This window comes from Asparagus officinalis, chromosome 10, assembly GCF_001876935.1.
Source record: "Asparagus officinalis chromosome 10, Aspof.V1, whole genome shotgun sequence".
Taxonomy (NCBI): Eukaryota; Viridiplantae; Streptophyta; class Magnoliopsida; order Asparagales; family Asparagaceae; genus Asparagus; species Asparagus officinalis.
Genome location: NC_033803.1, coordinates 29,279,599 through 29,291,306, shown reverse-complemented (window position 1 = coordinate 29,291,306; position 11,708 = coordinate 29,279,599). Strand labels below are relative to the sequence as shown.

General features: G+C 39.5%; 1 protein-coding gene across 3 annotated transcripts in view; it reads right to left on the bottom strand.

The window, feature by feature from the left end:
- Nucleotides 1–11,336, bottom strand: part of LOC109826972 (RNA-binding protein 24-B-like) — a 15,201-nt gene extending 3,865 nt beyond the window's left edge. For all 3 annotated transcript variants that reach the window (XM_020393987.1, XM_020393985.1, XM_020393986.1), the window contains exons 1-4: nucleotides 10,954–11,336; nucleotides 10,601–10,733; nucleotides 9,791–9,932; nucleotides 8,813–8,849 (exon numbers count right to left, since the gene is read on the bottom strand). In XM_020393987.1, coding sequence (XP_020249576.1) covers nucleotides 8,813–8,849; nucleotides 9,791–9,932; nucleotides 10,601–10,733; nucleotides 10,954–11,148 — 507 coding nt within the window. In that variant the 5' untranslated portion in view covers nucleotides 11,149–11,336. The remainder of the gene's footprint in view (nucleotides 1–8,812; nucleotides 8,850–9,790; nucleotides 9,933–10,600; nucleotides 10,734–10,953) is intronic.

Sequence of the window (11,708 nt, the reverse complement as noted above, 5' to 3'; positions counted from 1 at the left end):
TGCTTCAGCTCCTTCTCCCCCTTTGTAAAATGGTCCCTTGGCAATGACAAAAAGTATTCTATTGTGGGAGGACAAATGGTTAGGAGACAACTCCTTGGCCGGTCTTTTCCCGTTGGCCTACCACCTTGCCTTTTCTAAACTCAAACCTGTTGTTTCCCAATGCTCTTTTTTCGGGAGAGGGTGGTCTTGGAGACCCATCATTAGTAGGGCTTCTCAAGAGACTGCTAGAAGGGAAGTCCTAGCCCTTAAACATCTCTTGGCAGTCAGCAACATCTCCCCCTCCTCTTGTGTTGATAAGCCTTCCTGGTCTCTCTCCACCTCCAAGAACTATTCCGTCAAATCCTTATATTCATTCTTGGTCGATGGAGGAACTCATTTCCCCTTCTCTTCTATCGTTTGGAACAATATAATGCCTAGTAAAGTTCAATTCTTCTGCTGGTTACTGAGTTTGTTCAGACTGAAGACTAAGGATAGGCTGGCTTCTCAAGGTTGGCTTCTTGATTCTTCTTGTGTCTTTTGCAATGCAGAAGAATCCCATAACCACCTGTTCCTCTCTTGTTCCCTAGCTAGTCAAGTTTGGATCCATCTCTTGCCGAGGATTGGTATCAGTGTCATCCTCCAGATATCTATAAGTGTTTTGCGTTATGTTTGGATAGCTCTATCCATCCTTCTGTACGTCTTCTCTGGGGTATCTGTTTTCCTACAGTATGTTGGATCCTCTGGAAAGCTCGCAATGACCGCATCTTCTCTAACTCCACCACCTCACCTCAACAGATCATCTCCAAGACAGCTTACTATATCCTTTTCTGGACAGGTGCTTCTTCTTCTAAGAAGGTCATCAAGCTGAAGAACATCATTCATTCCTCTGGACTAGCAGATATCAATGAATCTAGTGAGGACAGCAGCAGCCCCCCTTGAGCAGCAGACACACCTCTTTTGTTCTTTTGGAGTTTTCATGTCTGAGTAGAGTAGTGTTATAGTTGTTTTTGCTTTAGACATCTACTAGTGATTGGAATTTTACTCTATCTCAGAGTTGTTGCTTCAATCACCAGTAATTTGCTTTAGACATCTACTAGTGATTGGAATTTTACTCTATCTCAGAGTTGTTGCTTCAATCACCAGTAGATATCTACTTCTGTAATTCTCTTTGGAATTTTACTCTATCTCAGAGTTGTTGCTTCAATCACCAGTAGATATCTACTTCTGTAATTCTCTGAAGCATCTATATTTATATATGATAGGGCAAGTTGCCCTATTTTTACATCAAAAAAAAAACATGGGTTCAAGCCCCATCGGCTATGATGACGAATTTAAATGTGGATTTAAAAAAAAGATACTTCTTTGAGAGTCGAAATTTTGGCCATGAAAAGGGCTTAAACTCGTTTGGGCATGTTCAAGTATAAATTTATAACCCTCAACGCTCACCAATTTGTAGATTTGGAATAGTGGAAGGAGTCATGACACAATTAACAATGATACAATAATAATTAACTCAACGAAGGAGGTGTTCTTTCACAAAACCGGATGGAAAATAATATGATTCATGTGGCGAATCCCAAAATTTTGGGATAACTCATGCTTAAATTTTGGATAACTCATGTTTTTTTGTTGTTTAGTTCGCATACGTACCCTCTAAATGAATTGGCTGGAGACAAAAGGCTGTAATAGTTGCAAATACAGGATAATAGGTTCACGACAATCTACTCCAAAATCAATTAAGGGGCTGTTTGGTTCAAGTAAATTTTAGCATTTGGTGTGGTTTACATATTTTGGGATCAAAAAGTGTGTTTTTTTTTGTTTTGAGATTTCATATTTGGTATTTGTTTCAATAATTTTTTGTAATATTAAATCCCAAAAATACAAAAAGCACCAAATTTTTAGTATCCTCTCAATTGGAGAGGATTTGGTGAATCCCATAAATAGATATGCTTACCTTTCTTTTTATAGTATCGTATTGTTTTCTTATGGGAGGTAACCTCACCAAAGTAAGTATATTTACTTCTTCTTCTTTTTAAGAATTTATTATCCTATAATTTGGGTTTGAACCAAATAAGATATTATAAATTTTAGAATTTACTTTTCTATAATAATGTTGAACCAAATAAAATATTAAAAATCCCAATACATGTATAAAACCCTATGGATTTGAAATTCTCTATGAAATTATAAATCCTAAAATTTTGATATTTGAACCAAACAACCCTTAAGTGTATAGCTTCACAAGTCACAACTCTAAATTTTAGATCACAAATTAAACTTTAGTTTGATTTGGCAGTCAGATAACATGTCACACATTTACAATTTATAGGTTAATTGTTCTAAAGATAATGAATGTTGAATCACTTTTTCTATTATTTATATAATATATTTACTGATTTTACAGTACACATGATGTTTTCTTCTTATGTACCTCATTATATCTTGTTCGTTGCCGTACTATGTGGTGGTTAGCACAAAGCCAGAAACTGCAGAAGTGGTCTGCTATTTGACATCAGGTTTTGTTCTATATCTATATCCAATGATCGATGATCTAAATATTACATATTTTACTTAAGAAATCCATTAACTAGTTATTGTACATAATCTTCATACCTTCTAGCAATGCCTTGAGCAATTGTGAAATAAAGTGGTCTATGAATAATAGAAGAAAAATTCTTCAAGGACCCAAAATATGGGACCAATAGGGGGGACAAGTGAGGTGTCTCCCTCCTATTGGATAATGAGTTGGTCATAGTTAATGATGACCAACTCATTATCCAATAAGAGGGGGACACCTCACTTGTCCCTCCTATTGGTCCCATATTTTGTGTCCCTGTAGCAAAGCTTATAATAGAAAGACAAGTTGATCACTCATTAATGAATGTTCAAGACGTTATTATTAACATGGATTTTGTGATGAGTACGTGTATAATTATTTCAGATGGTCATCAATAGGATTTTAGACCAACCCCATGATAGCTAAGAGAAAGCTATAGTAATATTCTTGTACATATATACTTCTTTCTTATATATGTTGGCCGTTAAAAACTTTTGAAAACTGAGACAAAGAGAATTAGATGATTGATCACATATATATGTGAACGAACAAATTCTTTTCCATTGGAATTTATGAAATTAATAACTGTTACTATTGTTTTAAAGTGCGAAGCAAGGAAGGATAGGTTAATGCAGGACATATCTATATTGTATGTGACAAAATGATTATATGATCCCAAGTATGGTGTTTAAAATTTGAAATACGTTAGTTCTTTTAACTAAAATGACAACACGGTAGAAGTTGAGTTTCCAAAGGGGAGAGAAACACAAGAGTGCATTAATTCATCAGAAAAGCTGGTGAGGATTTGAAACAATCAATCGAACCTTTACCCTTCCGGACCTTGTGTTGAAATTAGGAAAGTAGGAAAAATCACCACAAATAAAGATCTGACCTTGCAAAATAGTAAAGGAGACGAACACACAGATTTAACGAGGTTCGGCAACGTGCCTACGTCCTCGGGAGCCACACCACACAATTTCTTTATTAATTGAAGAAGAAATACAAGTTCTCAAACTAGGGTTTAATCTCTCTGAGATTCTCTCTCTTTCTCCAGTCAAAAACTCTTTTTTTTCGTGTTCTTACAAACCCTAAAAATCGTTTAAGGTATATATAGAGTCCTGGTAGAAACATAATCCAAAACAGTTTAGGAAACTAGCTGACTGCGTCGTCACGGTCGATCACGTAGGTCTCGCGGTCGACCGCGGCGGTCGATCGAACCAAAATCCGAGACCAAAACCAATTATAGAGATTTGTGCGGTCGACCGTCACGGTCGACCGCCTTCGGATCCAGCTCCTCCTGAGCCCCTATGCATGTTCGCGATCGACCGCAGAAGACTCGAGGTCGACTGTGAATCTGTCTGCCTGTTTTCTTCGTCGTTTTGATTCCAGTTCTTGTCTCGACTTTGGGTCTACACTTTAGATTAACAATCTCCCACTTGGAGACCAAAGTGCCTGCAGTGAGTTCACCCGAACTCTCCCCTTCTTTGCATGTATCCCCCCCGGAAAAAATCTTTCTTTAATTAACAATATCCTGCCGATCTTGTCGATCCTCGTAGTGTAGCTCTGTCTTCGTCTTCTACTCGTGAAGGCCAACTAAAGTTACGCACAACTCCAGTTTCTTAATGGTGACTGCCTTGGTCAACATGTCCGTTGGATTTTGACTCCCCAAAATCTTCATCAAATGTAACTTTCTGTCTTCAACTAGCGAGCGTATAAAATGGTATTTTACGTCGATATGCTTCGTTCTGATATGATATATTGGATTCTTAGCAAGATGTATAGCGTTTTGGCTATCACAATAAAGAACTCCTCTCCCTTGCTTTAGATCCAACTCTTCCAAACACCTGTTCAACCAGATTATCTCCTTGCTTGCTTCAGTCACCATGACATACTCAGCCTCGGTTGTAAACAAAATCACAATTTTCTACAGACGTGAGACCCAGCTCACTGCTGTCGACGCTAAGGTATAAACATACCCCGTGGTGCTTCGCCTCATATCATGATCACCGGCGAAGTCTGCATCCACATATCCCTGTAGCACCAACTCCTTCCTCCTGAAACATAGTGGCTTATTCGTTGTTCCTCTCAAGTACTGTAATATCCACTTCACGGCCTCCCAATGCTGTTCCCCTGGATTGCTTGCAAACCTACTCATAACTCCCACTGCATGGGCGATATCCAGCCTCGTGCAAACCATCGCGTACATGAGACTCCCAATTGCCGAAGAATATGACACCCTGCTCATATGCTCTCTATCTGCATCTGTCTTACGCGATTGCTCCTCAGATAACTTGAACTGACTTCCAAGGGGCGGCTAACAACTTTAGCATCCTGCATATTGAACCTCTGAAGTACCTTCTTAATGTATTCTACTTGGCTCAATCTCAACGTCCCTTCAGCTTTATCCCTACTGATTCACATCCCTAGAATCTGCTTTGCTACACCCAGATCCTTCATTACAAATTCTTTTGCTAGCTTCTTCTTCAAACTGTTTATATCTTCTAAACACGGTCTTGCTACTAACATGTCATTAACATATAATAACAAGATAATGAAGCTGGACTCGAACCTTTTGAAATAACAGCAATGATCCGAATTACATCTTCTGTAGCCATTGTTTTGTATGAAGTTATCAAACTTCTTATACCACTGTCTTGGAGCCTGTTTTAAGCCATATAAGCTCTTCTTAAACTTGCACATCATCTCTTTCTTTCCTTCTTCAATGAAGCCAACAGGCTGTTTCATGTAGATTTTTTCATCCAAGTTATCATGAAGAAAGACAATCTTCATATCTAACTGCTCAAGAAAGAGATCTTCTGCAGCTACCAAACTCAACATGACTCTGATGGTTGTGAGCTACACAACAGGGGAAAATATCTTCGTGTAGTCCACTCCTTCCCGCTGTTAAAATCCCTTCACTACTAATCTGGCTTTGAATCTCTTGCTTCCATCACTCTCTTGCTTGACCCGGTAGACCTATTTATTATGTAAGGCCTTCTTCTGTGCAGGTAGCTGGGCCAACTCTCATGTCTCATTAGTGAGTAGAGAATCAATCTCCTCCTGCATCACATACTCTCACTGCTGAGATTCACTCACTTGCATTGCCTCTTCATAGTACTCCGGCTCACCGTTATCTGTCAACAATAAGTAGTCAAGAGATGAAAGATATCTGGGATTTGGTTTGGGTACTCTGAATGACCTCCTAAGCTCTATGCCCTGGGTAGTTTCTTCTGCACCTAGAGCCTCCTCCGTTCTATGGTCAGAACAAACATCATCACCTTTATCTAAAAGCTCCTCTATATCCATGTACTCTGATCCATCTGTATCTGAAATGCTGCTCCCACTGCTTTGGCTATCCTTAGCATCTTTCCTGTTCTTGTACATCACCTCCTCATTGAATATCACGTCCATGCTTCTGATAATCTTCCTGTTCTTCTCATCCCAAAGGCGATACCCGAACTCATTAATGATGTATCCAATAAATGTGCACTTCTGTAACTTAGCTTCTAGCTTATCTCTGACATGGTCACTGATATGAACATAAGCTACGCAACCAAATACCCGCAAGTATGAGAGATTTATCTTCTTTCCACTCCAAACCTCCTCTGGAATTCTAAAATCTAATAGAACTGATGGCCCGTGATTAATAAGGTAAGCTACCGTATACATCGCATCCATCCAAAATATCTTAGGAAGACCTGTATGTAATCGCATGCTCCTGGCACGCTCTGTCAAGGTTCTGTTCATCCTCTTTACAATGTTGTTTTGCTACGACGTCCCTGGAGTAGTCCTCTCTAAGCGAATACTATTCGTAGTACAAAACCTCTTGAACTCCTCCAGCTCGTATTCTCCACCATTATCTGATCTCAGACATTTCACCTTCAGATCTGTCTCGTTCTCCACCATGACCTTCCACTTCTTAAAGATTCCAAACACCTCTGACTTGTGCTTCATGAAGTAGATCCACACCTTCCTCGAGTGATCATCAATGAAGGTGACATAATATCTTGAACCGCCAAAAGATGATACACTGGCTGGACCCTATACATCTGTATGAATCAACTCTAGCTTTTGAGCCTTAGGTGACCTTCCACCCTTCTGGAAACTAACCCTCTTCTGCTTCTCAAAGATGCTGTCTTCACAAACCCTAACTTCCAAGGAGTCAATCCCGGTCAGTTTTCCTTGTGAATGTAAGATCTTTATCCCCTTCTTGCTCATGTGCCCTAGCTTGTTGTGCCACAGATCTGTACTCTCTTTGCCAGTTGTAATTGTGAGGGTGTCACTCGCATGTAAGGTGAGGTAGAGAGTCCCAAGTTTATTGCCTCGAGCAACTATCATCATACCGTTAGAGATTCTCCACAAATCCCCTGTGAATGTCGAAACATAACCTTCTGCTCCAAGCTGTCCCACCGAAACAAGATTCCTCTTCAGCTTCGACACGTGTCTCACATTCTTCAAGGTCTATTTAGAGCCCTTCATCTAAATCTGTACTTCACCCTTTCCAACAATATTACATGGCTCGTTATTCCCTAAATACACTTTTCCAAAGTCCTCTGCTACATAGTTCTGGAGAAGCTTCCTGATAGCAGTGGCGTGGAAAGAGGCTCCTGAGTCAATGACCCAAGAATCCGAGTCGCTATCCATAGCAAGGATCAAGACATCATGCACGATATGAGTCTCCTGCTCACCCGCATTCTTCTTTGGACTCTTACAGACTGAAGACATATGGCCTTCCTAGCCGCAGTTCCAACACTTCCCTTTGATAGGCCTAACCTTCGAGTTCGACCTCTTCTTTACTGATTTTGACCGATTCTTATTCTGGTTTCCTTTCTTCTGGCTTCTGCCTCTCTGCTCGAAACTTAGAGCTGAACTTAAACTTCTGATTCGGACGATTTTCTTCTAACCTCCTCGGATAGAATCATGCTAACCACCTCACTCAGCTTTAACTTTTTCTTCCCCGCCGAATTGCTGATTGTCGTCACACAACCTGTCCAACTATCTGGCAACTACGATAGTAACAATAGGGCCTGCACTTCATCATCAAACGTGATATCTACGGAGATAAGCTGATCAACAATCGTGTTGAACTCGCTGAGGTGCATCGTGAAGGACCGTCCTTCTGTCATCTTGAGGTTGAAAAGAGTTTTGACGAGATGTACCTTGTTTTGCTACCGACAGTTACTCGTACATCTTCACGAGCGCTTCCATAATCCCACCATCGTCTTCTCCTTTAATATGTTGTGGGCTACTGATTTGGTGAACGACAACCGGATTTGCCCTAGAGCCTTCCTATCCAGTATCTCCTAATCACCATCTGACTCCTCTTTCTTCTGTCCTTTCTCCTTGCCCATCAACGAGTGATACAAGTCCTTCTGATATAGATAGTTCTCCATCCACGACTTCCAGTAGGCGAAGTTTGAACTGTCAAACTTCTCGATCTTTGATTTGTTTTCCTCTGCCATGGTTTTCACACAAATTACTGAACGAAGCTCTGATGCCAGTTATTGGGGATTCAAAACAATCAATTGAACTCTTGCTCTTCCGGACCTTGTGTTGAAAGTAGGAAAGTAGAAAAAATCACCACAAATAAAGATCTGACCTTGCAAAATAGTAAAGGAGACGAACACACAGATTTAATGAGGTTTGGCAACGTTCCTACGTCCTCAGGAGCCACACTACACAATTTCTTTATTAATTGAAGAAGAAATACAAGCTCTCAAACTAGGGTTTAATCTTTCTGAGATTCTCTCTCTTTCTGTGGTCAAAAATTCTCTTTTTCGTGTTCTTACAAACCCTAAAAATCGTTTAAGGTATATATAGAGTCCTGGTAGAAACAGAATCTAAAACAGTTTAGGAAACTGGCTGACTGCGTCGCGGTAGACGGTGGTCGTCGACCGTGCAGGTCTCGCGGTCAACCATGACGGTTGACCGAACCAAAACCCGAGACCAAAACCAATTACAGATATTTGTGCGGTCGACCGCCGCGGTCGACCGCCTTTGGATCCAGCTCCTCCTGAGCCCTTGTGCCTGTTCGCGGTCGACCGCAGAAGACTCGCGGTCGACCGTGGATCTGTCTGCCTGTTTTCTTCGTCGTTTTGATTCCAGCTCTTGTCTCGACTTTAGGTCTACACTTTAGATTAACAAAAGCATGTATACATAGATTCATATAAAAAGGAGAAGCTTGAAGAAAAACCAACTCGTATATAGATTGAACATTATGTCTAATTGATTAAGTTCTGGTTGTAGAAAGGTAAAAGGAAAGTTAGGATAAAGTACCGAAGGATAATTGTACTCTGCAGAGTATGGAGGGTACCTGAAAATTTGAATGAGAATAAAATTAAAAAAGAAAATATTAACAGTTATAACATACTGTTCTTCAAAAATAATTACAATTAATGCAATCAGAATACTATTCACGTGATGCTCATCATATTATTATGTAATAAACTGTTAATACTGGGTTTTCGGTTTTATTGATGCGCACATCTAGTAACAAGAGTAATACTCCCATATATAGCATTAGCAAACAGTCGTGAGGTAAAGGATTAGACTGTAGTCTATTATAACCTCCATACGTGATGCTCTCTCTCTCTCTCTCTCTTCACTCGTGTGAGTAATATTGTGTATTTGTGTGCGGGCATGGACGGTGTGATGAAGAGAAGCATGCTTCACGTATGATGGCATGCAGTATGCGTATGCAATACAATAGTGAGAAACTGTCTAGCTAGCTAGCTACTAGCTGGCTAGCATAAAACCTCAAGCACATGCATCCTTGCTTAGCAATACATGTGCATGAGAGAGAGAGAGAGGCAGGCCTGTAGAGAAAATGAAAAGGAAACGACAATGCATGATGAAGGCATGTGCGCGCAAAACACATGGCAGCTTTTTTATGAAGAGGGGAAGAGAGAGAATAAGATCATTCTCTCACAAGCTTCACTATGGGTGAACCACGTATAAACACCATAATATTGACCAGCCATGCTCATCATCAGCACGAGCCTACATAGACAGCTGTGATACCATGTGAGTGACCCATTGCTAGCTAGCAAAAACCTTGTAGTCCACTACCATAGCATAACGTACCCCTGATCAAAGTGTTGTGTACCACCCACGTGCAGTGCATGTGACCCTTTTTACTACGTGAGATGACATGTCACTTCCTTAAAAAGCCTTTAGCCTAGCATAACAAACTCAAATTGAGGAGGAGAAGAAATTTCCATAGAAAGTGTATGGATAGCTAGCAAGCTCACTCACCCATAGACATTATAAGGAATGCCTTGGTGGATGGCATAATGAGGGGCAGCTGTATGGGTTGGAAAAGCTGTTCCCAGTCCACTCTGAATCCCTGCTGCTGCGCTTGGGAAGGACTTCATAACCCTAAAGCTCCTGTTGCAACCTACAAAAATTATTTTAAAAAAAGAAGTTTGTTTATAGTATTAAATACGAGTCAAAATAAAATTTTTTATAAGTTTATTATAAGATTTTTGTGTAAGGCACCATTGGTAGTTGAAATGTAGAGATTGTATACATGCATTCACAATGGAGTAATTTGCTAGGGTTACTAACATGTTGTACTACACATTATTTTCATATCTCATGGATTCTTTTAATTACAACAGTTTGCTATATATAGAAGTAATAAGGACTAGTTAGTGGCTACTAATCAAGACTAGATCGAATTAATGATAAAACTGTTGAGTTGTGTTATGCTAGTAGGCAAGTCCCAAGTTTTAAGTCCAGACTGCAACTTTTTTGTGAAAGTAAATAACGACAACAGAGAAGAAACTAGCTTAAGCAATTACTAATGCCATTGATTTGATGTAAAAATTAATAATTGTAATGTGTTATTAAACTAATATATCATTGATTAGCTGTAAAAATTAAGATCAATATACGGAATGATTTTCATAGTTTACACAATCACAATAACCTTTACATAAAATAAAAAAGTAACCCACATTCTGGCTTACTTAATTCTCCCTATACGTCAGAAGTGTCAAAACATTATTTTACCTAAAAATTTGAGCAACACTAAATTTGATATGAACTATAGCACAACTTTACCATTTTGAGGTGTGGTTGGTGTGGATCTCTGAACCCCTAAAGAAGCAAGGTTGCAGTTAGCTCTCCTTCCATCGATCACTGGCGCCGGATCTACACAAGCCCTCATGGCTGCTTCTGGCTCAGAAAATGTCACCTAAAGTATTGCAATAAGAAATAAAAGAAAGAAGAAAAACACATGCTTAACAACCCTATTTTCCAAATCTCTCAAACAAGAAGAACAAAAAGGAAATAACTCCATCAAAACTAAAAAAAATTACATGTAGATCTAGGTAAATAATTAAGGTGGAAAATCTTCTAGATCAAAATTAATTACGCGTACATAAAATGGTACGTTCATAAAAGAATGAACTTACAAATCCATAGCCTTTGGATCTGCCACTATTTTTGTCAGTGATGACCACAGCCTCCAAGATATCACCAAACTGCTCAAAGTATTTCCTCATCGTTTCCTTCTGCGTCTCCCAAGCCAATCCCCCAACAAACACCTTGGTGTATGTTGTATCCCCAAATTGCCCCCCATAATTTCCTGTTCCTGCTACTGGACTCATCTTGATAGATATTAATTAAAGTAGATAAGTATGTTTAAAATCGTTTAATCTCTCTCCCTCTCTTTATTTGATTTGTGGTTGATCAAAGCCAGAGAAATTGGTTGAGGCAAGAGATTGAAGAGGGAGAAGAAGAAGATGAAGGGAAGAAAAAGTGAAGGTGGGAAGAGGGAGGGGAGGGGGGGAGCGTAGGGCTTAAGTCATATTTATATATGTCTAACATTCATTATTAATTTGTTGCATTATCCTTTTTTAATCAATAAAGTTAACCTAGACGCTATTGGTCTTATTCATTAGTCTTGTCCTGTTGTCTGTAATTGACAAAATAATGCAACAAGGGTTGGAGTAACTGTCTATTATGCGCTCATTGATTTTCTATATTTACAAAATGTGTGGGAGATGATGGGGGCTATTGGCATGTTTGCTATATCCACTTCTAAACAGTAACTTTTGGAGTTGGATTGCCGAAAATGCTCTTTTTGAACTTGGTCTGGTTTGGTTTGGGAGAAGGGCAATTTAGTCCTCACACACCCCCAAAGTTACTGTTTGGGAGTGTGAATAGT